Here is a 27,830-nt window from a genome sequence, read left to right as displayed (position 1 = left end):
GCAGGGACACAATCGGGTCAGTATGGATGATTTGCCCTTGATGAACCATCGCGAATGAAGCGTAAAATCGTGCCCTCTCCGCCCCAGTGCCATCACTCACGGGCTATATTCATATCCAAATTGCATTAATGTCATGTGTTTAACCCCCCCGCCCCTATTTTGCAAACTTTTTTTTTCTTCCCCCACCTAATAAGCGACCTAACTCGTTCATGTCATCAGCATGACCACTTGGGAGAAGTCCCGAAGCGAGCAGATCTCGGTCCCTTTCCTCCGAGGAGAAGACGGGTTTGTGTAACTCTGCTCAAACCTGAGGGGGAGTTCGGAGTGTTTGGTCAACGACAGTGGTTCCTGGAAAAGATCTGAATCGTTTTATAACCAAAGCCAGCTGCGGTGTGGTGTGCGCTGCAGTCTCTGCGTGCGTGTGTGCGAGTGTGTGTGTGTGTGTGTGTGTGTGTGTGCGTTCATCTGTATGAGGTAGAGAGGAGAGGAGAGGAGAGGAGGGGGTGTCTGCGCTTCCCTTTCCAAGAGAGAGAGCAAGAAGAAAAAACTTTGCTCCTTTTTCTCCCCCTGACTCGTTTTTAGGCATGAACGCCGAGACCTGCGTTTCATACAGCGACATGACATCCATGGATTCATATTATAGCCCCTCTGCAGCGCAAGGTAGGGATCACCACGCGGACCACTTTAGGACATTCCCAGCTACTGACACCAAATACAGCCCCACCGCCTTCCTGCCCAACAAAGGTCAGGCTTACGGAGAAAAGTCCCGGAGCCCCTTCCAGCAGGAGTGCCAGTCATTGGATGCCGCCGCAGCTGGGCAAGGCACTTTCAGCAAATACCACCTCTTCATGCAGAGGTCTTCTTGCAAAACACCCCCCGAGGAGGGCAAACTGCACCAGGAGAGCGGACACAACGGAGCGCTCGTCCCGTGTTATGGTGAGTTCAGAAAAAGAAAAAGAAAAAACACTCAGCGGGGATTAAGTTACAGTCCGGGGCTGTTTTATCACGAAGGAGATGAATTACCATGAAGAAATCCACAGAAATGTTTCATAAAGATGTTTCTCTGGAGCTGCGCTGTGTCTCATATGTTCTTGTACCTGTGCGGATCATTTTTTTTCAGCCAGCCATCGCTCCTCTCTGCTCCACTTGTCACCACAAAATCCGCAGATGTAGCCAGATTGGTTTGGAAGTTTCGATGCGTAAAACTCGACACGGTGGTTCCAGAGCTCAGATGCTCGGTCCCGGATGGTCTCTCTGATATGTGACCGTTGAAATTGCACGTGTTGCGTGTTTGGTGCTTTAAAATGAAACAAAAATAAAAATAAAAAAACAGTTTGTTTTGTTTTCCTGAGATGGAAAACCTCCGCGCGTAAAAAAGGCACCAGGACACCCCGGCTCGTAACGAGGCGGCCCAGCAGTTATGTGCGTAACACAGTTAAGAAGAGGCATAATCTTCCCGACTATCAAATTGGCCCTTTGGCCATCAAAATTAAATTAGGGCGCGTTTAATGCGATAATCTGCATTACAATCCTTAATATTGGAGCTGAGTCGGACAATTGAATTAACAGGTTTTCAGATGACACAAATAGTGAGCTCCAAACTGATAATATTTTCATTTCATTGCTCTCCCTGATTGGCCCCAATTAGATTTAATTGCGTGGGGACGCTGCTGTAACGGCTGAATGATGAGGGTGTAAATAAAACTTTGACCCTCGCGAGGCAGGCGGCCACTTTGAAGCAGCTTATTCCTGTTCCTGCTTATTCCTAACTTTTTTTTTTTCCTCAAACACACACGGCAGCAAAATGAAAATTGGAAGATCTAAAAAAAAGATGCGTAAAAGGCCTTTAAATGAAAAAATGGAGGTTGACCTTCAACTGCATCTCCTCCTGCTCACTGAGGAGAACACTCACACACACACACACACACACACACACACACACACACACACACACCTACACGCACACACACACACACACACACACACACACACACACAGCAGTCAGTCAGACTAATATTTGATATCATGAAGGTAAATCCGTTGTGTTTTAATCCAGTCTCGTCTTCAGTTTCGGGCCACAGGTTGAAAAGCTTAAGCGACAGAAATCAGAATGACTCGATCTGATGCGTAAACGATGAGGAGATAAATGTTCATCATCACGTCTGGTGAATTACACTTTTTTTTTTTTTTTTAAATAAAATTCTGCAAAACGCATGTATGCATCTGAAGTCTGAAAGTGTCGCGGTTTTGATGTTTTTTGCACAATAGAGCCGCTCTGGACCTGAATGAAGCAACAAAGCCTCCGGGCCTGTTTCTCTTACACGCTTTCTTCACATTTATGAATTAATTCAGGATGCCTCACATTTGAATTTTATCCACCGAGGAGTATATTTTTGTAAATTAGATATTAAAGTAGTGTTTAGAAAATCGTCAAATTAAAATCAGATCAAGATTTAATAATGTAACAAGATAAAAACCTTTAAATGGTTTGTGTGACCAACCAGAACAGGAAGATGCAGCTACAATAATAATAATAATAATAATAAGAATGATGATAATAATAATAATAATAATAACGTCTTTGTCCTTTTACGCACGGCGCCATCGCTCCTTCTTCTTCGGTGTCCTCGAGCTGTCCGTCTGTCTGTCAGTGTTAAACTGAAGCGCTTTAAACAGTTTTTGACAGTTTCTGGAAATCGGCCTTCGCAGAAAAAAGAAAAGACAGAAAAAAACTTTATTGCTCCAAAAACGTCAAGAACGGTGATCAGTCTTGCCCAAAAAGTCTTTTTTTTTACAAGGGCTGTTAATTTTTTATCACCCATTAACCCTGAAACAGATCCGGTAAATTCAGATGGAATAAAAATGTTATATCATGCTGTAAATAAACCGCAGTTATTAGACTGAGAGTGAGCTGACATTCTAGTTCGGATCATGAAGAAAGACAGAAAGCAAACGAATTATTATTATTATTATTATTATTATTATTATTATTATTATTATCTGTTTTAAATATCCAAGATATAATTTAGAGAAGGAACAGGAAGTCATGACTTCTTGTTTGGAGCAGATTTTAAGTTGTGAGTTAGTTAAATTACATAAAATTAGATATAATTTCATGACTTCTTTTGATTTAAAAAAAATATATTTATATATTACCACCAGGGTTGGACTCAATATGGGTTAGGTTGTCCTTTTACAACAAAATCCCCTTAATAATAATAATAATAATAATAATAATAATAATAATAATAATAATAATAATAATAAAAATAATAATAATAATACAATGACTGGATCCACAGTGGATAAGGCAGAAAAACACCTCGGTGCTGCAGACAACAGGAGCTCTGGCATTAATCCGACTCAGATGTCCACTTCTCTGTTCTCCTGCTCAGTGACTTGGCCCTCAGAGATAAAACTCCTTCAGCTCTTCAGACTGGGATCACAGGAGACACTGTTCTTTTTTTTAAAAAAAACACACATTTTTAGAATTCATGTTTTTATCACCTCATCTTCAACAAATTTCTTTAAATACTAAATCAAACTTGTAAATATGAGATTGAGTCTTTAAAAGCCAGACAGAACTTGAGAGTGGTGGCAGTTTTCCTCTCACTGGAGTCTCCAGTTAACTTTATCTTTTTACTGACTTCTACAGCAACGACTGGACGTAAATTGAAAGCAGCAGTAAAATATGCTGAACGCCCAAGCTGGGGAGAAAAATGATAAATGATTCCTGATGTGTTTATTGGAAAAAAATTCTGGTGTATTTTACTTCCTGCCCCATTTCTTTTATCAACCCTGTATTTTACACAATCAGCGGGGAGTTTCAGATTGTCAGAGAGTGCTTCCTTGTTTTAATTTGTGGCTTGATCCCTTCAGTCAAAGGTGACATGATAACTGGTGTCAGAGTTGTCAGAGGTTCGGCCTGCCCACACTGTAACGGAGACATTCTTTGTCAGATAAAAAACAGAGCGTCTGTCTGATAAACATTTACATACATTGGAGTCACTACAAACACATTGCCAATCATGGTGTTATATGAAATCAACAAGGTAGCTCGGAGAGTGAGAAGAGCTCTCAGCTCAGCTCTGACAGCAGCAGACGGACTGGAAGTGAAAGAAATGTGACGGTGTGGTTCAAAAGGCTGTTGGTAGGATTCCTTACATCAACAGCGATGGAGGTATTAAAGGCCAAAAAGCAGCAAAAGTAACAGATTGGATTGGTAAAGTGCTCAGATCCTTTCCCTTTAATAAAACTGGCAATAAAACAATGAAAAACTACTTTTTATACATTTTATACAAATAAAAGTCTGGCGTTTGTCATATGACTTCAGCAACAGTTTAACATTTAAATATCAGAGGTAAAACAAGCAATACAACCATGTACAATGTCTTTATTATAAATAAAAGTCCTGTATTTTCTGTTTTACTGAAGTAAAAGTACAGAAATATTACCCGCAAAATGTACTTAAAGTATCAAAAGTAGAATACGCAATATAACAAGATTAATCTACTTTATTACAAGCAGTGTTGTAAAAAGTACTCATACTCGTTGTGTTAAAATTATACTATGTGGTTGGTTATCTGATCTGATACTCAGCATGTCAGAATCAATGTTATTTTTCTTTTCAAATTTCTGATGAAATAAGTGAATTTAAAAATGTGCTGCTTTTGGCTCTGATGCAGCATGTAATCTGCAAAGAAACTAGTAACTTAAGATATCAGAGTATCTCAATATTGTACTTAAGTACAGTACATGAGTCACTGATTTACAAGTAAAGGCCTATTTTTGACATATATGGTTTTACTTTAGTGAAGGTCTAACATTAACATTTCAAAAGTAAAAGAAGTAATACAACAATATTAAACTACTTTATTACAAGTAAAAGTCCAACATTTAACATTTTACTTTAGTGAAAATATAATATTAAAGTATAAGAATTAGCTAAAGGTAGCAATATAAAAATTTAACAACATTAAACTACTTTATTAGGATCAAAAGTCGAACATTTATCATTTCACTTAAAGGGCCAATATGTAGTTTTGGAGAAAAAAAAATCAAACTCACAATATTGATATTTACAATATATTGAGGTAATAGTACAAACTCAGATATATCTATTTTCTATTTTTTTTTTTTTTTTTGGTTGCTGCTCTCAGAAGAAAATAAGCTCCCCAGAACACTCTTTGAGGCTAGAAAGGTGGCAGGGTCCGCCACATATAAACAAAGTACAACAGTGTGCAAGTGTGCAGTCCTTTAACGTCAGCACGAGGCCATTTCTTTTGTTCAGGCATAAAATCAGCTAATGAAGATCTTTCTCTTCTGATTAAACTACACAGTGCACCTTTTAAATGAAAGTATAATATTTTCAGCAAAATGGTCTTAAAGTCTCAAAAGTAAAAATACTCGTTGGGCAGGCCCATTTAAGTACATGTAATTTGGGATTATCATTATCACTGAGGCACATTTTCATTAGATGATAAAGTCACGTGTAACTACAGCTGTAAATAAATGCAGTCATTTTAAAGGTAAAGTATTTCTCTCCTGAATGGTGAAGATTTAAGTCACAATCAAGTGGGGAAAATCCTATATTTCGGTTAAAGACACCAAATGATAAAAAAAAAAAGAAGAAGAAGAAAATGTGTGAACTAATGCATTTACTGTATCAATACAAAACTGGCTGAAATGTAAAATGACTTCTTCATTGGATAAAACAGGTCCCAGAGAATGATTCGATCAGCCACCTTCACATCTTTGTGATCTGGAGACAACAAGCGTCCTCTTTTTGATGTGTCCGTCTCGTCCCTCAGCGTCTGACCTTTGGCTCGGCTCTCCTGCCCCCGTCTGTTTGGAGGGCAGGGCGAGTTCCCCTGCGTGCACGCAGCAGAGAGAATCCATTCGAAACCCTCTGATAGAAACTCTCCGGTGTCAAAGTCGAGCCCTTTGCAACATTTGGGATCCAGTTTTACGTTGTAAACATTTGACTGCACCAATAAGACGGAGGATGCTCCTTTGTTGTTGCATGGGTTTTAAATCGCAGGCCTAATTGCAGCGGGATCGTGCCTTTCAATCCCTTGTTTTGTCTTAAACAGTGACTGATTTTGTAGTGTAATGACATCTTAGCACCACGAACACACACTGCTGGTGTAATCTGAAGACATAAAAGGCTGCAGTTTATTCCAACTTAAACCATAATTTATCTTTAGGGCAAAGGGAGAATTCGATCCGGCTCTTCTGCCCTGCATGTGGAGATGTTACGTTGACTGCAGGAGCACTAACGCACCAGTATTCAGGACATGATTGCACTGGGTTGTGAGATTTTGTCACTGTCATCTCCTGGCTTTTTTTTTTTGTTTTGTTCCTTCACCATCTTTAACCCGGCACAACCATTTCAGCCTCTCGTAATGGCCGTCTGTGCTGATTGGTTCGAGCAGGGAGTAATGGGAACCAGCCATGCGGCCCAGACAACTGAGGCACACTTCAGCGAGTCAGTGACATGAGTGGAGGTGACAAGGACTCAGGATCATTTTACCATTTAGCTTAAAGTTTGGCAGGGCAATTTACATTAGGCTCGGCTTGCATGGCCGAGTGAGAGCAGCAGGGCAAAAAAAAGGCTCACGCCGTCCAGGACTTGCTTTGGTCTCATTGACACTGCGTCATGTAAACCGAACGCTGAGACAGAAACCAACCGTGGACGACTGATCACAGTGTTTTGGTAGGTTTCTGTGCCCCGTACAGTCAGGTGACTTTCTCACTGCACCCACTTGACTTTAATTGGCATGATTTAGAGTCTTATATTCTATTTTTCCTCACCAGGCCGAATACTTTTTTTGGTATATGCTCAACAGAAATGGGGTAATACCTTAAAGGTTTTTCAAGGCCTTGTGTGCAGTCATCAAGAAGCTGCAACACTTCTTGGTTTTAGTATGGCTACGCAATAGCTTTGACTCTAGATGAATCTTTAGATTGTTTTCTTTGATTTAACTATTTGTTGTTTTTCTTTAAATTACAAGAAAATTGTTAAATATGGCAATCAGTGTTTCCCAAAGCCCAAGATGGCGTCCTCAAACGTCTTGTTTTGTGTACAATCCAATATATTCAGTTTTATATTCTGGCACAGAGCAGTAAAAGCATTTACATTTAAAATGCATACATAATTTACAATTTCACTTTTTTTCTTAAGAAAATCACTCAAACCAGTCAGTCAATTATAAAAAATAGCCGACAACTAATTGATTGATAGATTAATTGTTGCGACTCTAGTTTCTAATAGACAAAAATATTTAAACACAGAATGCAATTGATTTTCGTAACTTTGACTTTTGACAAGTTCAATAGTGACTCGCCTGACCACTTGAAACAGGATCTGATTGAATATGTCAACTAAAGATATGCATGATAACATTAACACAGATGGATTTAAGGTCAGCAGCAGTAAAACTGCTTCCTGCAAGTATTTCATGCTCTAATTTTTTCCTGCTCTGTTCAATTTTGATTCCACCAGACAATTATATATACTACTATAAGGATATTTAGTGTTTTGGCAATAGCTATTTGTCAGTGTTGTAAAAAGCATCCTAGCCACCTGAAAGAAAATAACTTCAGTAAAAGTCCTAAAGTATCTGATATGATATGTGTTGAAATATCATGTTGTTTATTTATAATTATTGGATTTGATATTCATCTTTTTCCGATGATTTTAAGCAATTGCCCATTAATCTGAAATATGCTACTTTAGCTCTGATGGAGAACATCATGTAACATGCCAAGTAATTAGTAAGTAAATATCAGATAAAAGTAGTGGAGTAAAAAGTGCAATGTTGCCCTCCAGAATGTAGTGAAGTGGAAGTATGAGTTAGCATAAAATGGAAACACTCAAGTAAGGTAAAGTACAGCATCTTAAAATCATACACAAGTACAGTACTTGAGTAAATGTGCTTAGTTTACGTTCCATCACTGTTGTCAACGTCTTGAAACTTTAGAAACCTACTGGTAGACATACAGGCTTCGACAATCATTTAACAAAGGTTTCTCAGTTGTGTTTCTTTGACAATTAACATTTCTAATCCATAACTATGAACTCAACAGAGTAAAGAGTTGTGATTCATTGTTAGGACTGATGTCTTTATGTTTGCTGGTGGAAATCTTTGGTTGCATTTTGTTGTAAGAATATTCAGATTTGCAGCAAGTTTTCCAGGATAGTGTTGGTTTATTTTTTTGTTTTAAGTGCGTGCGCATGAAATATTGAAATATGTACTCTCGCAAGATTTTCCCCACTCGCATGGAATGTTCACTTTCGATCAAACAACAAAAACACAAGATGAAGGAGATTCCGTTTTGCTCCAGCAACGTCTGAGAGAAACATTTGGAAGAGAGCAGGAGAGAGGGAGATACAGAGGGGGGAGAGCACAAAGAAGACAAAGGGTACGTGAGAGGTGATTTATCAGTCCTTGGCTTTATGGGGTTTTTGGTTGTTGTTTTTTTCGCAGTCTGTGAGTTTTGCACGGCCTGCTGAGATGGATCATCGCTTCGCTCAGTCAGCAGAGTTAAATTTCAAAGTGAATGGCTACCTATCAGATGGTCACTGAAGAACATTTTTCGTAAAGAAAAAAACAATAAATGTAATGTGCTGATGTCTGCTGAGGTTCTGTCTGGGAGACACATCGACTCTTGGTGTGAAGGGCAGTTTGTGTGTGTGTGTGTGTGTGTGTGTGTGTGTGTGTGTGTGTGTGTGTGTGTGTGTGTGTGTGTTTAGAATATATGAGTGTGTGTATTGTCCAAAAATGTTTTGATGAACGCACCTGACACCACGCCAAGCAAGAATAGTATCAGGCTATTTATAGCCATCCGATATCTGCTTCCAAAAGAGACGAGGTTAGATTTCAAGAACAGAAGGTCAGAGAAACTTTGACTCCATCTTCAGCTGTGACGGGGGAAGAATTGAGATGCTTTACTTAGAGCGGCCATGATAGCTGTTTATAGAATATCAAGTGACAATATGAACACATGTGACAATATGAGCAACAAACATACAGAGAATTATCACCTGAATGAGCAGCTCCCAGCAGCGTTACTAAGCTTAAGAAGAGTTTCAGGTCATTGTTTTGCTGTCTGGATGCAACTTTACTGTTTCAGTCCGTTATAATTGCTTGTTTTTCTACCTGTTCATCACCAGACAGCACACAGACGAAGCTTGCGGTGATCATAGCGGAGCATTTAGCAGCTGAAAAGCCAGACATTTCCCTCCGGAGTTGGTAGGGACCAAAAACAGAGCTAAAAGAGAGTTAACATAATAGTTAATAGACGTGCGTTCATCAGGGCCCAGAAACAGTTTTAACATTGCACTCATAAGATAATGTTGCCCAGTAACTGCTGGATGTCAAATTAAAATGTGACGATGAGTTGATGGGTTCGCATCTTGCATCCACTGCCCCCAAATGGCCAAAAACTTGCCAGTTTAGGGAAAGCAGTGTTGGCAAGATAGAAAAACATTTAAAGTCCTGCATTCTGAAGGTAAATATACATGTAATGGATATAAAATAATGACACTGTGACCCTTCCACAATGCAATTTTGCCAGCCACTGGGCATTACAATCTCCTGAAATAATAAGGCTGAACCGTGGTCCACCATAGCACCATTTATGTCTGAGTTCATGTCTCCATTATAGACTGAATGAATAATAAACTTGCATCCCCTTCTGCATTGTTGGAAGTCGCTACTTTGAGAAAAAAAAACGAAACAATCCAGTTGTCTTTGCAACAGTGGCGCCAAAATAATACCAAACTGTAAATGCTATAAGGACAGCAGCTATCTGTTTTATTTTAAATACAAGTAAAAAAAAGAAAAAAAGAAAGTATTATCAACAAAATCATTTAAACTACTTAATAATTAATCTCTAACAATAACATCAGTCTTCTTGAACTAATAATTTGCAAAGAAACAAGTGAGTACAGCTGTCAGATAAATGTAGTGGAGTGAAAAGTACAATGATTCCCTCTGAAATGTTGTGAAGGAGGAGTAGATTAAAGATGAAGTAAAAACAATTACAAGCACCTAAAATTGTTCTCAAACTTCACATATTATGTCTAGCATATCATTATTGCCTTGGCTTGATTGTCAGGTCCACACAGTGTCAGGCGAACTGTAGATTCGAGTTGACTTTCCTTCAAAAAAATCAGCAAACTGATTACCTCAGAATTACCAAGCAGACTATTAAATTTAAGATGCACAAGCTAAGGAGATTTAAAAACACACAAAAAAAAACATTGTTGAGTAAAGTAGACTAATAATTTTTAAGTACGATCACCTTGTCAGATTTTACAGTGCATCGGTGTCGCGGCTTGTCTCTGTCTTTACAGCCAAGCAGGACTTAGGAGTTATCCACTGTTCAAAGCTCCATGTTAGGTCCTGATCCACATTTTTAAGTCAGTAAAACAAATCCCAAAAACATGTACAAATAAATACTCTGCTCAAACATTTCCTCTCTCCTCTCTTCTCTGCGTTTCGTTTACATCCTCTCTCTTTCCTCTCCCCTCTTTCGCGCCGCTGTTTATGTTTCCCCCCTCTCTTTTCGGATATTTCTCTTTTCAGCTTGAGCAACATGTTGTTAATCTCTCCCAGTCGCCGCGTGGTGCGTAATTTATAGTGTTTCCTCTTAACACCGTGAGCTGACCCCAGTCATCCCAGTCAATAAAGAGGCAGGGAAGGTGCCCTGTCGCTTTACAGCCAGTTAAACTGCACTTTGATGTTGCCCCCTCGTTTTCAACTGTGAATTAATAGCTGTCCGCGCTGAGTGTCTGACCCGTGAGCATGTCATTTTGACTCTATGATCCACAGGAGAAGTGCCACGCGATATTAAAAATGAGGTGCGATGGAAGGTCTTAAATCAAACTTTATTTTTTAAGTCGGTGCCAGCAATGACATGATAATCTGTAAAGTAAATACTAGCTTGGATGTATGTTTTAATGTGACCATTTCAGACTCAGGTGGAAATATTCACACAATGAGGTTTTTTTGTGCGAGGAGCTTTTCGCTGAGCGGCGGACTCTCTGCTCTTCTTTCTCTGTTCACTGTAATTGGAACAGATGCTGAGCGCTGGATCACTCCAGAGCACTCGCTGCAGTGGAAATAGAACATTCTGTGGTTGCAACTCAAAACATTTTGCATGGCATGTTCGCCTGAAAAGAAAAGAAGAAGAAGAAGAAGAAGAAAAAAGACTTTTGGTTTGTGAGTTTGCTGGGTTTTTGTTGGGACGTGCATTTTGTCGAAAGGCAGAAGTGCAGGTGTAAGCTGAAGTTGTCATGTGTGTAATGGAAAGGGCTCCTAACAGAAAGAGGTTTCGACGTAGCATGTGTTTTTCACAGATCATTTCCTGCCATGCTAGCGGAGAGACTTTCTTAGTTCTTCATGCATGTGGCGTTCGCTGCAGGAGAGCCCACTGTTGTTCACCTTGGACGGTGTTGGAGCGATTGTCACAATATCCCTCTCCTGCAGAAAAAACATCAGCGACATCTGATATAAACAATGTGCTTTGATCAGCGAGAGGCCTCATGGTTTCAAACAGCCTGACAAGTCCTGCCTTGTGGGGACTGCGGGTCCAGGCCGCAGGGAAATATGATGAAATAACCAGAGCATATTTACGCTGGGATAAAACACGTTTGCTCCCTTCGAACCTAACAGGATGTTTTAGTCATGGACAGCAGGACGATGTTGCAGGCGTTTAGACCCCTGGCGAGCAGCCTGCCACCAAAACGCGGCCTGACATCGAGGCTCAGCGAATCTGCAGGGCTGAAATGGATCCGGTCTGATATATGGTTCTGTAATACCATACAACAGAATGTAGTCTGTATGGAGAGACAGGTTTTATTAATCCTCTCACAAGGCTGGATCAAATAAGCTAAAGTCAGTCTAATAACTTTATTTGACAGTGGGCATCTTGCAGGTTCTCCTCAGCGAGGCTTCAGTTGGAGGGAATAAAAACATGAACCATTTCTAGAACCTTTGTACTGTTCTGGTACTGAGCAAAATGGGATTGTAGCATTGAGGGTCAAAAAGTGTCAAGCTGTGTCAAGTACTAAAAGCTGGTATTTATGTTCCTTCAAAAAAATGTGTACATGGTCTAAAATGCTTTTTTGATGGGTTGTTATTCCTCAAAACAATAAGGTATAATATGTCTCATAAAGTGTTAACCCATTTTGGTTTCCTTAACTTGGGTATTGTATTGGCTCTGGTATCATAAATGCAAACCCAGCCCTGACCACTCAATCACAATTGCAAGTCCTCAGTGAATTCATAAAATGAAAGTACACTGACATCAGTATGTCTAAAAAAAAACATAATTTGTCATCCGCCAGTGATATGTACTATATGATGAAGTCAGATTAAAACCATATACAGGAAGGAACAAATTATTACACTGTTAGCACAAAATCAACTGTGCTTGAGTACAATTGTGAGGTAATGTCTTCTATTTCATACTTCCACTTCACTACATTCTGGAGACGAATGTTGTACTTTTTTCTCACAGCATTTATTTGTTAACTTAAGTTAACTAGTTACTTTGCAGATTGCGTGCTGCATCAGAGCCAAAGTGGGGCACTAGTGTACTTTTAAGTATATTTATTGATAAAGATGACTTTTGATAGTTTGACTCGAGTACTATTCATATGGGGAAAGTCATTATTTTACTTTACTTTGACTCAACTGTGACTTTTGGGTACTTTTTACAACACCGACAACAAGTTCACGTGACACTGGGTCTCTGCATGCAAGCCTTAAAGGAGGAAAGAGGGACAAAGGTCCCACGATGATGATGACAGGAAATAAAACTAAAGAATCCCAAAATATAGCCACAAACAAATATATACCTAAAAATAGCCTACATCTAGGTACTTTGATTTACATGATGACATCACTAAGAGATGCACTTGAAATACACTCCGTGCACGTGTCTGTGACAGACGGTGTCAGCCTATGACAAGCTATCCATTCGCCTCACCTTGCAGCACATTACCCAACATGGCAGTGGTCTGGGGGTCACCGGGTGCGCGAGATCTCCTGTGCTGACTGAGTACTGAAAATCTGCTCACACCGACGCACACACCTCCTGGTTCTAACCTGACAAATCGCTGGATGGGCATATGAGCGGAGTTGTCCTCCATCCTGAAAATAACCTCACCTCAGATGGTGTCAAGGCAGCGGGAGCGTGCAGCGCTGCATGTCGCCACTAGACTGAGCCAGAGAGAGACGGCCCGCAGGATGTGGATGTGTATTAACCCAAAGATGCGTGTGTGAACTGGATTGTCTGGCGGAGGGAGAAAAGAGCTGCCAAATTTGACAAGAACACTGGCAGGGACACGGCTGTGGAAATTTATAATCAGAGAGCTGCCTGAGGTTTTACAGTTAAGCTGCAGCCATGAGGAAAACAAGTGTGTGTGTGTGTGTGTGTGTGTGTGTGTGTGTGTGTGTGTGTGTGTGACAGAGGAAGAAAGAGAGAGTACAAAGATGGGTCTTTCTCCTGTTTTGCCTGCTTTCAAATCACTCCCCAGTTAAATTAATTGCGACAGTCTTGCAGCCAGGTGACTCTGCAGCCACATGATAGACCTCATCCACATGCAGGACTGATAAACAGCTGAGTGTAAGAGAGTGTGTGTGTTGTATGTGTGTGTGTGTGTGCGTGTCTGTGTGTGTGTGTGTGTGTGTGTGTGTTCACAACTTTTTGTCAATTATGGCCAGGATGTCACAAGATGATCTACGAACTACAACTGGATCCTGTAAGCAGTCAATGATCCAGGCCATCCATTACACAGACAGACAAACAAATTGACACATAGTCTGGAACGTGTGCAAACAGATTTCACAACTGTTTTTCCTTTGTTCCACCCTATCAAACCCCATGAGTTATTATACCGATCCTACAAATAAATCTCCAGTTGTGGCTATTCTGCCAGAGGAAAGCGACTGAATATTAGAGTAGAGAACCGAAAATATTCTTAGAATGTTTTGGCTTTCTGAAAATGAATGAAAATGTCTCTCATTTATGACAAAGAAAGAAAGAGGGACTTCTCTTTCAGCGTTCTCATTTCACGATTTAAAGGAGACCAATTATTATTTTACTCCTTTCTTTCAGTGCTCCTCTCTCCCCCAGAAAACACTGCTCCTGAAACTCCTCACACATGGTGACGTAGTGCGATGTCACTAAGTCGCGCATTTTATTCCGTGACTTAGTGACATCACACTACGTCACGATGTCACACATAAGCTTAATTTATGCTTAGTGGCTAGTTTAGCACGTAAGGATTTATTTAGCAAAACTGCTTTGTTGTTGTTAGCAGCGGTGGCTCAAGCCTGTGTGAGCTGACCAATCAGAGCAGACTGGGTATTTTGGATGGGGGGTTTTAAAGAGACAGGAACCAAAACAAAACATTTCCGACAGAGAGGAACACAGTGCTGCATCGCTGGACAGTATGAGAAAATCAATGATTTTTTAATTAAAGCATGTAAAGCATGTAAACCCGTTCTAGTAGTATCCCAAAGTAAAATGATGTCTCTTTATAAGCAGTATTTTCGTGTTGACAAACTGAAAAGTAAAAAACAGCTGTCATTATTTTGACTGAGGCAAGTTGAGGATCTTTGAAGTCTGACTATCAACAGCTTTACCGGCTCACTTTATCACCTTATTCCTCTGAAGACACATGACAGCTGAAATCCTGAAGAATAGCAGTAGAATGTAAGGCATTAGATATGGATCTATCTTCGTTTAATTTTGTACGCTAAAAGTGCCAGATTGTCTGTAAAGTGAAATAACACTCTTAAACTTTTTTCTTAACATCATGTAATGATCTTCAGACTTCTAACACGTTCACAGAGATCTGTTTCGAATCCATCCTGAACCTCTTTTAACAGCTTCCATGTCCTCCCTGTGTCTAGGTAAAGACAGTTCAGGCTTGACAGACTCAGACTTGGCTCCAGACTCCGACCCACCTGGAATGGACACCAGCTACCTGGCTGTGAAGGATCAGGGCGTGAAGGTCGCCTCTGATAGGCCACCGGGCACAGACTTGTCGAGCCCTCTGGACAAGGGCGATGGAGGCGAAAGCAACAAGGGCAAGAAGAGGCGCAACCGCACGACCTTTACAAGCTACCAGCTGGAGGAGCTGGAGAAGGTTTTCCAGAAGACACACTATCCTGATGTTTATGCCCGGGAGCAGCTGGCGCTGAGGACTGACTTGACGGAAGCTCGTGTGCAGGTAATGCAGGACGCTCAACAACGGTGTTCTGGTGAATCTCACATGCAGCTTATGCAAAAACACAGCTGATAGCAAACCAATCACCAGAATAGACATTGCTGCAAAACCACATGTTGCAACTTGACGTCTGTTTAGGCTGAATTTTCACTTTCTTCCCTGTCACAACTCCATGTCCTGTTGTGAAACGTGGCTAATAAGCGCATAATGAGAACGTGATATGCTACATTTGGTGCGAACGTCAATCTTGGAAGTATCTGTGTTTTGCAGAAACCTTAACTGTTAACATTAGATAAACTGTCTAGAAACTGGGCAGCTCAAAGACATTTACCATAAAGGAAAGACAGACCAACAAATCTGATCACATTTCTAATAACAAACTGAGGTTGATTTTAAAAGACACCGTTAGTAAATCACTGTCCAATCGTCGCAACTTCTAACTCAATACAATTTTGGCAATGTTTGTTTTCGTAATCCATGTTGAAACATTTCAATTCGTTATGTTCAATTCGCTTAAGAAACACTTGGTTAGGGTTGGGAAAAGATCATGTTTTTGCTTACCTGGTTCTGTTGCCACAAACATGTCTAAAATACTAGTTTGTTGGCTTGAAAATGCTCCGATGCCAGCTGAAACGCTGTCTCGTTCAGTGGTCCCTCGCTTGTCTCGCTAGCTGTGTGAACATGATATGACACATATTGTTGAACTGTGATATGGTACACATGAAACTTACAGCTGTAATACATCTATGGATTGTGGAGAAACATATAATGCAAACATTTTACTTTGGCAACTGCGTCTCTGGCAGCGACATGCCTGTCCTATCCACTGGTAAAAAAAAAAAAAGAGCTCTTCGTCACAGCAGAACAGACGATGTTTAAACAACATAACCTCATGGATCCTTCAACATCTGCAGCTCTGCACAGATAACGTCACTCACAGAACAACATGAGAGATTTATCTGGTAATGTGGGAGTGGAGGGGGAGAGAGTGGGGGAGTGGGAGCTCACAGAGGCCAGGGGGCCCATGGGGCTGAGGTTTGAGCTGCCTGGGCCTCATATGTGCAGTTGTAGGAGAGCAGACTTCATCAACATGTGAGGAGGCTTGTTTGACTGTGCTGTGTGGGATCGATGGGATTGTCTCCGTGGCCTTTCCCTTTGTACCTGTAGCTGTTTGGTTTCCTGAATTTGTGAGTTCAATTCTGCCGGTATTAGTCGAGCCCGGGGCGTACAGCACCACTCTGACTGAACCCCATCTAGTGACCTTCTGGCCCGATTTACATACAATTCGCTCATGACTGCTGCTGTAATGCATTCCGACAACGGTGAACAGAGACAGGCCTCCGCCATTTCTGCACATATGTGTGGTGTATGTGTGTGTGTGCGCCATGAACTACCAAAGCCCCTGGATTTTCTGTGTTTTTCTTTCATTAACATCCTGTTCAGACAAGAATGTGTCCCTGCTGTGGCGTCCAGGGTGGGTGTGAAACCTTTCCCATGAGCTTTGAGCAAGTTAGCAACTGAGATATCGAGTCATATCTGAATTTTGTGAATTTTAGAGGCGTATGATGTATTCTAGTATGCTACAATCCTTTATATTGCTGAGGGGCCGTACACAGGGATAAGAACCACGATTAAAGCCAATCTTTTACATGACAAGCTGGAACGGTGACCAGAAAGTCTACGCAGTGAAACACAGGAAGTCTGTGCAGCCGCAGGGTTATAACTCAAGGGTATGCTGCTCTGCTCCGCAGCTCACACTATCACAGACCTGCCCGCCTCAGATGGATGCAGCTTTACAGCCCTCGGCTCTCCCAGCGGCCCTCTTAAACACTCAAGTTAAAAAGATAAAAGACACGAGATGCCTAGTCTGTCAGAGGACGGGGTTCTGTGCTCTATTCAGGTCATTCACAAGCAAAAGACTCACAGCTCATGAATTCTGTGTCTGGAGGAAAAAAATATCAAGGACCCTTTAAAACTTTAAGCATTTTGCACTAAAAACTGAAAAAAAATGTCTAAAGTATGTGAGTGTAGTTCTGAGGAGGGTGATATTACATCTCACTGTCTGATGGTTCTCACACAAAAAAAAACTTTGAGTAAAAAAAAAAAAAGAAAAACGTCAGGGTCTGGAGTTGTTTGCTTTTTCAGTCTCAGTCTTTCAAAGGGAGAAAGTAAGTTCAGATCCGAGTCATATGCACTACAGATACATGGGAAGGTCAGGGGTCAAGGGTCGGGGTTTCAACAACATCGCATTTCTCAGATTTGGCATTCTGTTCGCTCAGAGAGCTGAGATAGCGTCTGACATGTGGAGTTCAGCAGGCAAACACAGGTGTCCGCGAGAGTTTATAGATCCAAACAGTTAACGAAAGATTAAATAGCAGGAAAGCCTGATCGGACCAACGGGGAAGGAGACGATGATTCCTTCAAACACTGAATCAGATCAGCTTGCAGATAGAAAAAAAGGGTAAAAAATTGTTCGAAATTCATAAAAACATTTTTGAAAACCACAAAGCGAGAGGAATCATGATGAAGGCCAAAAATACCACCGAAATGTGCTTTAAATATGTATTATGACACATTCATAAAATGTTTGACATTTAGAAACAAATTGACATTTCACACAAATGTCTAAAACCAAGCAGACCTCTGTTGCTACATGTCGTGGATTTGTGTACTCACATTATCCAAAATGTTTCCAACAATGTTCAAACCCCCCCCCCCCCCCCCCAAAAAAAAATCTGCAAGTTATTCAAGGTAACAGTGTTTTTCATTTGGGTGCCTGTTGCTTTAACTTCCAGGAGAGAGTCAGGAGTGTGAGGAAGGAAGTCAGCGAACATGACTAAACATAACGTGAATAAGAGCTAAAAGACTAGAAGATCTCACTGTGAACATTTTTGGCCTGAGTCAACTCTCGAGATCCAACGTGATTTACGGCAGAAATGACATGCTGTGTGTTTGATATACTAATATTCTGAGTTAGGAATTCAATAAGTTGATTAAGTCACCATAGTATTTGGATATATATATATATATATATTAATCATGTAAAATATTTTATGAATAGTCCCTGGTGTAAGATTTGTTGCTTCTTTTTTATGATACAGCATCAATTCTTTTTTAAAGGGGCATGATGTAGTTTTGGTAAGAAAATTCTCAGAACATTCAGAAGGGTAATATTTACAATAGCAATAAGGTAATAACACAAAACTCAGAAATATGTATGTGATATGTCTCCGTAACTGAGAAAACAATTTTCCTCTGGTCCACAGAACACCGTCTGAGTGTCCAGTTTATTCAGTCATGAAAATCAATCAATGAGGATTTTTCCCTTCTGATTAAAATGTTACCTCCCAAAACTACGTAGTGCACCTTTAAGTTTTGAACTGACAATTGAACAAAACTAGTGATGAAGACATCACTCAGGCTTGGGGGAATGTCCTTTCTATGAACATGCTTGGACAATCGATAGACTTAAAAAGTGTAATCAGCTGTGAAAATAATTGTTACCTTCAGCCATGATCAGATTGTCAAGAATGAATCAGGATGAATTGAATATATAAATATTTGAGTGGTTAACAACTATTGGAAATGATGACAGCAGCATCAGGAGAGGCAAACCAGTCGAATTTTTGGGGCCCCCCAAAGAAATTTGAGAAAAGAGGCCCCTGATGGACGCTCATATTGGCATATTTTACAATACTAGAGGTACAAATCTATTAACCCCCTGAAACCTCCACTAAAGACACTATACTGTGCACTGCTGCTGCCTTCAAATCAACGCAATCTAAAATATTTACAATGCGACAGTGCGGGTATTAGTTGTTTTGGTTTTTAAATACAAATGTTATTTATATTTAACAATTCTACTAATGTGAATGATGGAAATAAAAGGAAAAAGGTTTGAATTTCGTGCATTATTTTCACCGGTGTCAGATTATTGATAATATACCGGTGACTAACGTTGGTTGGAGGAGCCTCCGGGGAATTTTCTTGCCTTGGGTCCCAACCGACTTTCGTGCACCACTTTGCACCATGTGAATCTCTTTGCATCACTCCACTTACCTTTAATTGACAGGGAAAATAAGACATTATGTGCCGGAGGGTTTTGGAATAAATAGAACAAACCTTGTTTAATGAACAACAACAGCGGTCAGAGGTGTTTCCATGATATTTTTAGTGCTTTGGGGGTGTTGGAAAACTGAAGCCAGGCTCAGCCTCGGATTTCTTTTTTACTTTGGTATGGAAGCTGACATGAGTGACAGCAGAGGCGGGTTATCAATCCTCTGAGCCACTCTCTCACTTCAAAGTGTTTTCAGCCCCATACAGCTCTCCTGCTGGGGCCAGTATGGCATTTCTCTGCTCTTTCTCTCTGGGGCTGTAACATAAATAAAGCCTCATTGAAAGTCCACCAGCTACTTAAGCTGTCAGGGTCTTTACCAATTACTGTCACAACGCAGTGTGTGCAACACAAAAATATGTTCTCCCTGTATAATAGCCAACAGACTGGGAACAAGGTGGAGAGAGAGCAGATGAGAGCTGCCGATGCCACCGTATGAAGAGAAATAGGGACACCGCACAAACATTATTAATGTGTAATAATCATAAAGGAGTGATGTTGTTCCAGACAGTGCTGCGGAAGATGTATGAAAACATCAAGGAAAGAAGGATTACATCCTCTGGCCTGTGTGCTTCTTTAACTTAGGAGGAGACAGCATCTGAAAGCCAAGAGCTTCAGGCTTCAGGAAATTAAAAAGGAAAATGCAAACAAACCCCAGTTCTAATCCCATCTCACTTTTCAATTTCCCATAATACCTCCTTAGACTTACGACAAAGTGTGCGAGCAAAGAGCAGATAAAATGAAATTAGAGGAATCATATCAGAGAAAAGTGAGAGAGAAAATCTCTCGATTGTCAGTCCAGTCAGGGGGTAGTTAAGACTTGTACAACAAACCATTATGTTTTGATGTAAGAAAAGTTAATGTAGTTGGAGTACCTTAATACTCTCTGATGGTAATTTAAACACAATAATGCTTTCAATAAACAAAAGTTTCAGATTTAGATGTCAATGACGATTGCAGAAAACATCAGTGGGGAGAAAAAGTCCCCCTCTTGTCAGACAACAAATAATGAAAGGTGAGGGGGAGGATATCTAATTACACTTTGTTGAAGTGAAGTGAAGGTTGCGGCTCACTGTTTCTCTGTTTTATTTGCTCTCTCAGCTCCGTAATGACTAACCGTTATATCGCCAGAACTTCCACTGCTCTCTGAATTGTGTTTGTTCGCGTGCACCGTGAGAAAAGTTGTGATTTGATGTGCTGCAGATTTCATGATATTCAGCCTTCAGTCTTCTGGCAGTGCTGCACGGGATCATTTTAAAGGGAAAGTTAGATTTCTATCTACAGAAAAGTATTTCCCCCAGATTTGGTGGAAACTTCCTGTCAAAGGGTTTAGGTGCTCCCTTTTCCCTCCTCTTGAATTTTAAACCTCACATTGACCCAGGACCAAGGCTTGGTAGGTGAGAGTACAGATCCTTCATTCTTTCAGACAAAACGATCCTGCCAGTTTTTATGACGTTCACACATTTTTCTATCTGCAGGTGTGGTTCCAGAACCGACGGGCGAAGTGGAGGAAAAGGGAGCGTTTTGGTCAAATGCAGCAGGTCCGGACACATTTCTCGACTGCATATGAGCTGCCGCTTCTGACGCGTCCTGAGAACTATGCACAGGTACAAAATCATTGTTTTTATTTCTCTCAACCCAAACAAGAGGAGGTTGATTGTTCTACTTACTTCCTGCCTTTCAGATTTCATTTCTATCATGTAGACTGTAAGTTTGCTTAATTTTAGTACAAGAGCCAGCTAATAGCCCACTTTTCATAAAAAGTAAGTCGTGTTGTTATGGTGTAATAGATGGAATTATTAGCTAATTTATACAATTCTTTCAAAGTGACATTTGACATATTGGGGAAAAATGCTTATTAAATTATTTCCCTTAATTGATATAAGCCTGCAGACAATTAGCATAGCTTTGTGTAAAGACTGGAAACGGGGAAACAGCTAGCCTGACTGTGTGCAAATGTAACAACATCTGCCTATAAGAATCTCCAAAGCTCAGTAATTAACATGTCGGACGCCTGGTTTGTCCAATCTATAGAAAAACAGTATAGAATATAAAATATTGATATTAACTCAACTGCCTGACAATCGTCATTTTACACTCAGCAAGAATGCAAATACCTATATATCGAAAAATTCGAAGTATCGCCTAACGTTGCCCCTGTTTTTTTTCTGTTCGCCTTCTATGTTGGGTTGTTCAAGAATTCTGCTAACACATTATGGCGTGATGTCTCATAACTGTGAAACCACGCAGCAGTAACAGAATGATAAAGGCAGACTTGCCTACTCTCATGGATTGCTTTTCTAATGCAAGTCTGAAACCAAATGGAAAAAAAAAATTATCCCGCCAGTGGTAAACTGGCTCAGATTTGACCACAGACCCCAATCTGATAGGAATTTTGCTTTAAGCTGTGTTATTACAAGAAGTGTAAAACCAGTAACCAAAATAGTCATTATGTCAGCAGCTGCATTTACATGGAGCCTAATATTTAGATTATAAATGGTTTAAAAGCATTAAACAGAATTTAAAAAATGCTCCATATAAACACCTCCAAACTGAACGAAATTTCGATTGGTTGTAGAGGAGGAGTTTAACTGTGTAGTGACGTTTGTTTCTTCACTTACCAAAGATGGCGGCTTCTGAGGAGAACTGGTCTGATGCGAAGAGTTTGTTTCTAATACAAACTCTTAGAGAGCCAAACATAATAGGATGCCTCAGAGGAATGCATGACGTAAAGTCACTTTTGCGCACGTCACGCAAACTGTTCCGATTACAATGGCTGTTGCATGTAAACACCAGGCCCCATTAATCCCATCACACGTAAACAGTTTACCCCAAATTTCAAATGAAGAAATCCATGAAAACAAGCTACTGTGTTATCTACAGATAATCTGTGACAATAAGTTCGTTCGTTCGTTCGTTTTCTTCCGCTTTTATCCATGCGGGTCGCGGGTGATGTTACCGCTTTTTATACCACCCTTTTCAAGGTGGAGCGGGGATACTGGGGCCAAATCCAGTGGCTCTATGGGCGAAGGCCAGGGTACTCCCTGGATGAGACGCCAGCTCATCGCAGGGCCCTTACTGATGGCAGTGGCTGCCACGAAGGTGCCAACTGCACATCAGGAGCAGTGTTGGGGTTCAGCATCTTGCTCAAGGATGCTTCGGCCACAGCCGCCCCTAGAGAGCTCACTTTAGACACCACTGATCTAGTGTATACACAAGTTGTAGTAGGTTAAAAAGCCAGAGCAGTGTTTTCCTTTCTGTCTAGATGAATCAGAACATGAATGAGCTCAGAACAGTGTAATATGTAAGAAACCAGTGGACCTAATGCCAGTCAATGTTGATTTCCCATCAATATTTCAGATTCAGAACCCTTCCTGGATCGGTGGCAGCAGCGCAGCGTCTCCTGTGCCGGGCTGTGTAGTGTCCTGCGACACCGTGACTCCCTGTATGACACCTCACCCTCACTCTGCCAGCGGGGTGTCTGATTTTCTCGGGGTGCCGAGCCCCGGCGGTCACATGGGACAGGCTCACATGGGCAGCCTGTTTGGAGGATCTCCCGGCATGCCTACGGGCATGAACACGTACGATCTAAACATGGACCCTGACCGCAAGTCCTCCAGTATCGCCGCCTTGCGCATGAAGGCCAAGGAGCACAGTGCAGCCATATCTTGGGCCACATGATGTGCTGATACCTGCTGGATGGGGGACCTTGTCGACCCCCCCGAGATGTCTGCAAACACCCAGCGTGGGGTGAGGGAGGACTAGACTGGAAAACTCTAAAGGCAACAGTGACTACCTTCATAAATGTTGCAATAAAAAAAATTATGTAAATACACAGATGGGTGAGGTTTAATGGAAGAGAAAACAACAGGAGGTTTGGCAAAAGATAAGTGATGTGACACCGCCATGTTTCCCAACCCCACTGGTGGGAGGGTGAGCTTTGTGGAGAGCTGGTGGGAGGTGATGCTGTACTGTATTAGACGTGTTGCAGTGTAGAAGTGACGATAGGAAGAAAAATGTTAGGAAAAGGTTAATAATTTCAAACAAATCCATGCACTTATTTGATATAAAAAAAAACAAACAAAAAAAAAAAACCCAGGAGATTTTGTTTGTACAGTGCTTTCAGTGTCATAGTTGTCTGTTCAGGTGCTGTTTTATTCCTACCTTATTTAAATTTTGAGTGTTTTTTTGTTTTTGTTTTTTTGGTCATTTTTGTTATGCAAGCATCCTTAAAAAAAAAAACAACTGAAATTCAGCTTTATTCGTTTTATGCTTTGTACATATTATTCTAAGGCAATCTCTATCGGCATTAGTGTGTGACAGTCTATCCTGCGTATCAGTCACATCATGAAGCCTCTCGGATTCAACGCAAACATTTCAGCTACAAAAAAAAAAAAAGAAAAAAAGAAGAAGCTAGAAGTGGTTGGAACCTGCCGGCATTTAAAAGTCAAACAGATTCGCTGCGGTTTGTCTCAGCGCGGTCGGGGTGAGAGATCCACCTGCCTCACTGAGTCAGCCTGCTGATGGCCAGCGAGAGGAAGGGATGGAGGGACGGAGGAGGAAGTGGTGTGTGGGAGTACGAGAGGGGCACAGCGGGCCTGCTGCTCTCGGGGCTGAAGAGCCTGGGAGCGCCAGCCCTCCAAACAGAGCCAGCTCTTGTTTTCAGGAGGACAGACTTCCAAGTGGACATGACTGTGCCCCTTTGCGTTTTAAGGTCTCGGGAGTTTCGCAGAGAGAAGTGCCTACTAGTCAGTCGGGATTCTGCCAGAAATAACAGCTAAAACCAGCAGCAGCCACCTTTGAAACAGAGGAGGCTGGTGGAGTGTGTTGACACTTTGAAGCACTGAAAGGATGTCAGTGTTCAGCAGCCCCTTTCTTTCTGGACTTTATAACCAATCAGTGAATGGCAACGAAGCAGCGCTGCCGTGTTATTGTTTTCTTTCTGTCATTATTTTCTGTCAAATCCAAACCAGAGGAAGACACCGACCGGATGACTCAGCACAGGCTTGAGAAAATATCAGCTTAATCTTCCATCTTCAGACACCCTCAAGTCCAGTTTTACCACAAAAAACATGCTTCTGTTCAAACTATAAGCGATGTTGGACGACAGATTTCAGTTCTAACAAGTGAGGAAGAGTTTCAGTGGGGTTTATGTTACAGCTCCTAGATTTGCCGTGCATGTCGAATGATTTTTGGTTATTTGATCACTTTAACATTTGTTTGTGAATTCACACCGCATTACGGTGCTACGTCAGCTGGGACCTGCAGCGCTGCCAGATGGGAAATGTTAAACTACCATGCCATTATCCCAATTTGGGGAAAATAAGCATATGTGAGTCATAACCTGGAGAACAATTAGGGGTCGGGGGATCAGATTTTTTCATCAACACGTTGTGTGTTCCTCAACTTTGTGTCTCCTCAGCAGGAATCCATCTGACCTGCCCCGTTTGATCACAATATTATCAGACTCGTAAAAAAAAATAATCATTCGTTAACCTTCTCTCTGAAGTGTGTTGTGTCATTTTCTGGAGGCATTTGTTCGCCAGAACAACGTAGATATGTTGTGTTTCTCCCGCGCCTCCCACTGACTTCAATTCAGCCAGTTAGGGTTAGGGTTAGTCTGACACCAAAGCGAGATTGGATCAGGAAGCGCAAGACTAAATCGCAAGACTAATCCAACTGCTAATGTCAGTGTGACAACGGTCGAATTATTGCACATTGTGGCATTTCTGGCAAAATGATCATACTAATATGATTTAAACATTTGGCAACAGCAGTTTGCTGCGTGATTATTATGTGGCCTGATCTTACAAAGGAGAATCTAGTTTTAAAACCTTCATTATTTGTTAACATTGTCCTCATATGGTGTTTGATGAACTTACTGGACAACAAAGTTATTCACACAAAAGAAATCTGAGAACAGGGAGTATTCAAGTGTAGGTGTACTGGCCGGTTTCTGGTTCTCAGGGCGAAATGTAATGAAACCACTCCATAGTGAGCTGCGTGCACTGTCTCTGAGGAAAACGTGGAGAACGCCTACAACCAGAGCTAACCCCAAACAAGTTAATCCTGCCATGTTTACAGATAGAGACTTTGTAGACACAATGACTATGCAGGTATTGTCCCAAAATGTCATTCGTTAGAAGTTTGAGCCTCTACTGGCATGATATTTGAGCAGGACCTGTTTTTCTGTAAAACCACTGACATGACAAGGTAAAACACCATCAGGACTTGTTTCCCCCCTGTCCCTGCTCTGGTTACCGTCTTCCTGTTTACCTCTATCAAGGCCTGGAACAATATGTCTGTGTTTGTGTCTCCGTAGAAAGAGGAGGGGGCAAGGCAGAGGTTAATTGAGCTGGACCCATCTCTTCGAGCCCATATCATTTTCTTATAAACATAATTGTCCATCATTCAAACATTGAACAGTAACGCGTGTTTTTGCCTGGGTAACAGTAACTGCCTCCTCCGGTGACAGAAATAGCAGACGAGGTTTACTTTGAGGTTACGCATGTTCTTCCTTTGTTTCCAAGCCCTGATTTAGGCCTTAGGCATAACGAAGGCTGTCATGGTTTTGAAAAGCCAAAATGATACCTTGTAGTTCACCTCCAGGCAGAGCAACCATTGCTAATTCTCTAAACTGAACCACATTCACCGCCCTCCTGGCCAGGTAGGCAACGCGGTGCGCAGGCTATAACCTGTCAGCGGAGCAGATCACCCCGGAGTCCTCCAAATTACATCCAGAATTACATCCAGTTTGACCCAAATCGAACACATGTGCATAATCCTGGCTATTGAGTGCATATCTCAAAACTGAGAGGGTCCCCTCTCTAATGTGGATGTGGGGCCCCCTGTGCTCTGGCTGAGGGGTTGGACGGAGGGCGAGCCGCGAGGGCGTCTGCTGTGTTCCGGTGTTCTGGGAAAAGGACAGTGCACACAGCTGCGCTCGGGGGGTAAATGCAAAACAAACATGCCTCACACATGCTTCCCTCTCAGCTGTCATGGCTCTGCTTTCAAAAAGATCCTCCCCCTCCTCCTCCCGACCCACCTCTACACACACATACACATTGCACTGCGCCTCTCCCCTTTCGCTCACTTCCACCACTATAGTCCACCGGCTCAAAGCTGCAGGGTCCGAGGCACAGCCGCACGGGCCAACCCAGGAAGGCGTTTTAATTAACATTGAGCCGTGTGGAGGCTGTGGACTGCAGTACTGTGTGTCAGGACAGACAGGGCCGTCTGTCTTCTCGTTGGTTGCGCACACATACTGGCATTCGATAGCTCAGGTTTACACAATACAGCTCGCAGTATTTTTATTTTTTTTACTCTTTTCTCTTCATTCTGATTGAATTGAAACATCTCCAGTGAACAATCACACGAGGACCGTTTACCTAAAGATTGCCTTAAAAAAAAAGCTTCTTCCTCCAGAATGCTGCGTAACTCCATCCATAAGTGACGATCATTATCCGCCCTTTCTCATTTTTCTAATACTACTGAAGTCAGGCGATCAGTATAAGAGTGAATATACGATAAATACGTGTGCCGTTGTGTGCATGTACAATTTTGTGCATGCAGAGTTGGTTGAAGTGTTTTTAAGACTCCTGGAAATGTTACTAATTAGATGTCATGTTTTATTTTGTGAGACAATTTATCAAGTATTTGAGTGTCTGATTCCCCCCCCCCCCATGATGTTAAAATTGCATTTCCAGTTGCGTTTGAACATTTTTCTCTCGATATGTAATTCTTACAAGTTTCAAAAGTTGTTTTTTCCAAGTTTTTCTGTGGCTTTAAGCCGTCTTCTGAAATGAGTGTATGAATTTTACCCATGCCTGTGTTACATTTCGCGTGTGATTAAAGTACAATAAGTTATTGCTCTTCTACTCAGAATCTTGTCCCTTAATTTGTTTGGAAATTTTGCTCATGCCTGACATGGTTTATACAGCATAAGCCAGAGTTTAAAGGATAGAATTTCGTGCAAGGTAATGGTGGTTGCCTCCAGCTTTCTCTGAGACCACAGAATTCAGAAACCGCCGTTACCACACGGTACAGAGTAAAAGCAGGACAACCATTCTTCTATTAGTATTTAGAGGTCACTCAAGTCACTCCCAGTTTCAAGAAAAGCCTTTCAAATCATCAGCTAAACACACTGGTCTGGCCACAACTTGTAAAAAAAAAAAAAAGTTGTCTGCTGCTGCTAGAAAACCAATGAATTTGGAGCGTCTTATTGCATCGCTCCACCCTGCCAAAATATTGTGTCATCCCTGCAGTCGCATACTAAAATCCCCACGCATTTCAGTGCCTTTGAAGGGACTTGAGTGGTGAAATGAGATCGCACAACCCGCAAGAGTATCACACTAATTGAAGCTGACAAAAATACGAACTGCGCCCTTTTGAACTGCTGACATTGAACAGGGTGGATTAGGCAGCGTATATTAACAACAGGTGACAGGCTGGAGGGAACAGTGGAGCGTC

At 41.4% G+C, this 27,830-nt stretch overlaps 1 protein-coding gene across 1 annotated transcript; it reads left to right on the top strand.

Annotated features, from left to right (window-relative positions):
- The first annotated feature begins 258 nt into the window (after positions 1-258).
- alx4a (ALX homeobox 4a) lies at positions 259-27,238 on the top strand. The gene is made up of 4 exons (XM_030413452.1): positions 259-936; positions 14,931-15,250; positions 20,840-20,968; positions 22,722-27,238. The coding sequence occupies exons 1-4, from the start codon at positions 585-587 to the stop codon at positions 23,040-23,042; spliced, it is 1,122 nt and encodes a 373-aa protein (XP_030269312.1). The 5' UTR covers positions 259-584; the 3' UTR covers positions 23,043-27,238.
- The last annotated feature ends 592 nt before the right edge of the window (positions 27,239-27,830 follow it).

The sequence above is a fragment of the Sparus aurata genome, chromosome 4 (assembly GCF_900880675.1).
Source record: "Sparus aurata chromosome 4, fSpaAur1.1, whole genome shotgun sequence".
Taxonomy (NCBI): Eukaryota; Metazoa; Chordata; class Actinopteri; order Spariformes; family Sparidae; genus Sparus; species Sparus aurata.
Note: the sequence above shows the minus strand (reverse complement) of the source record. Positions and strands in the feature narration are given on the sequence as shown.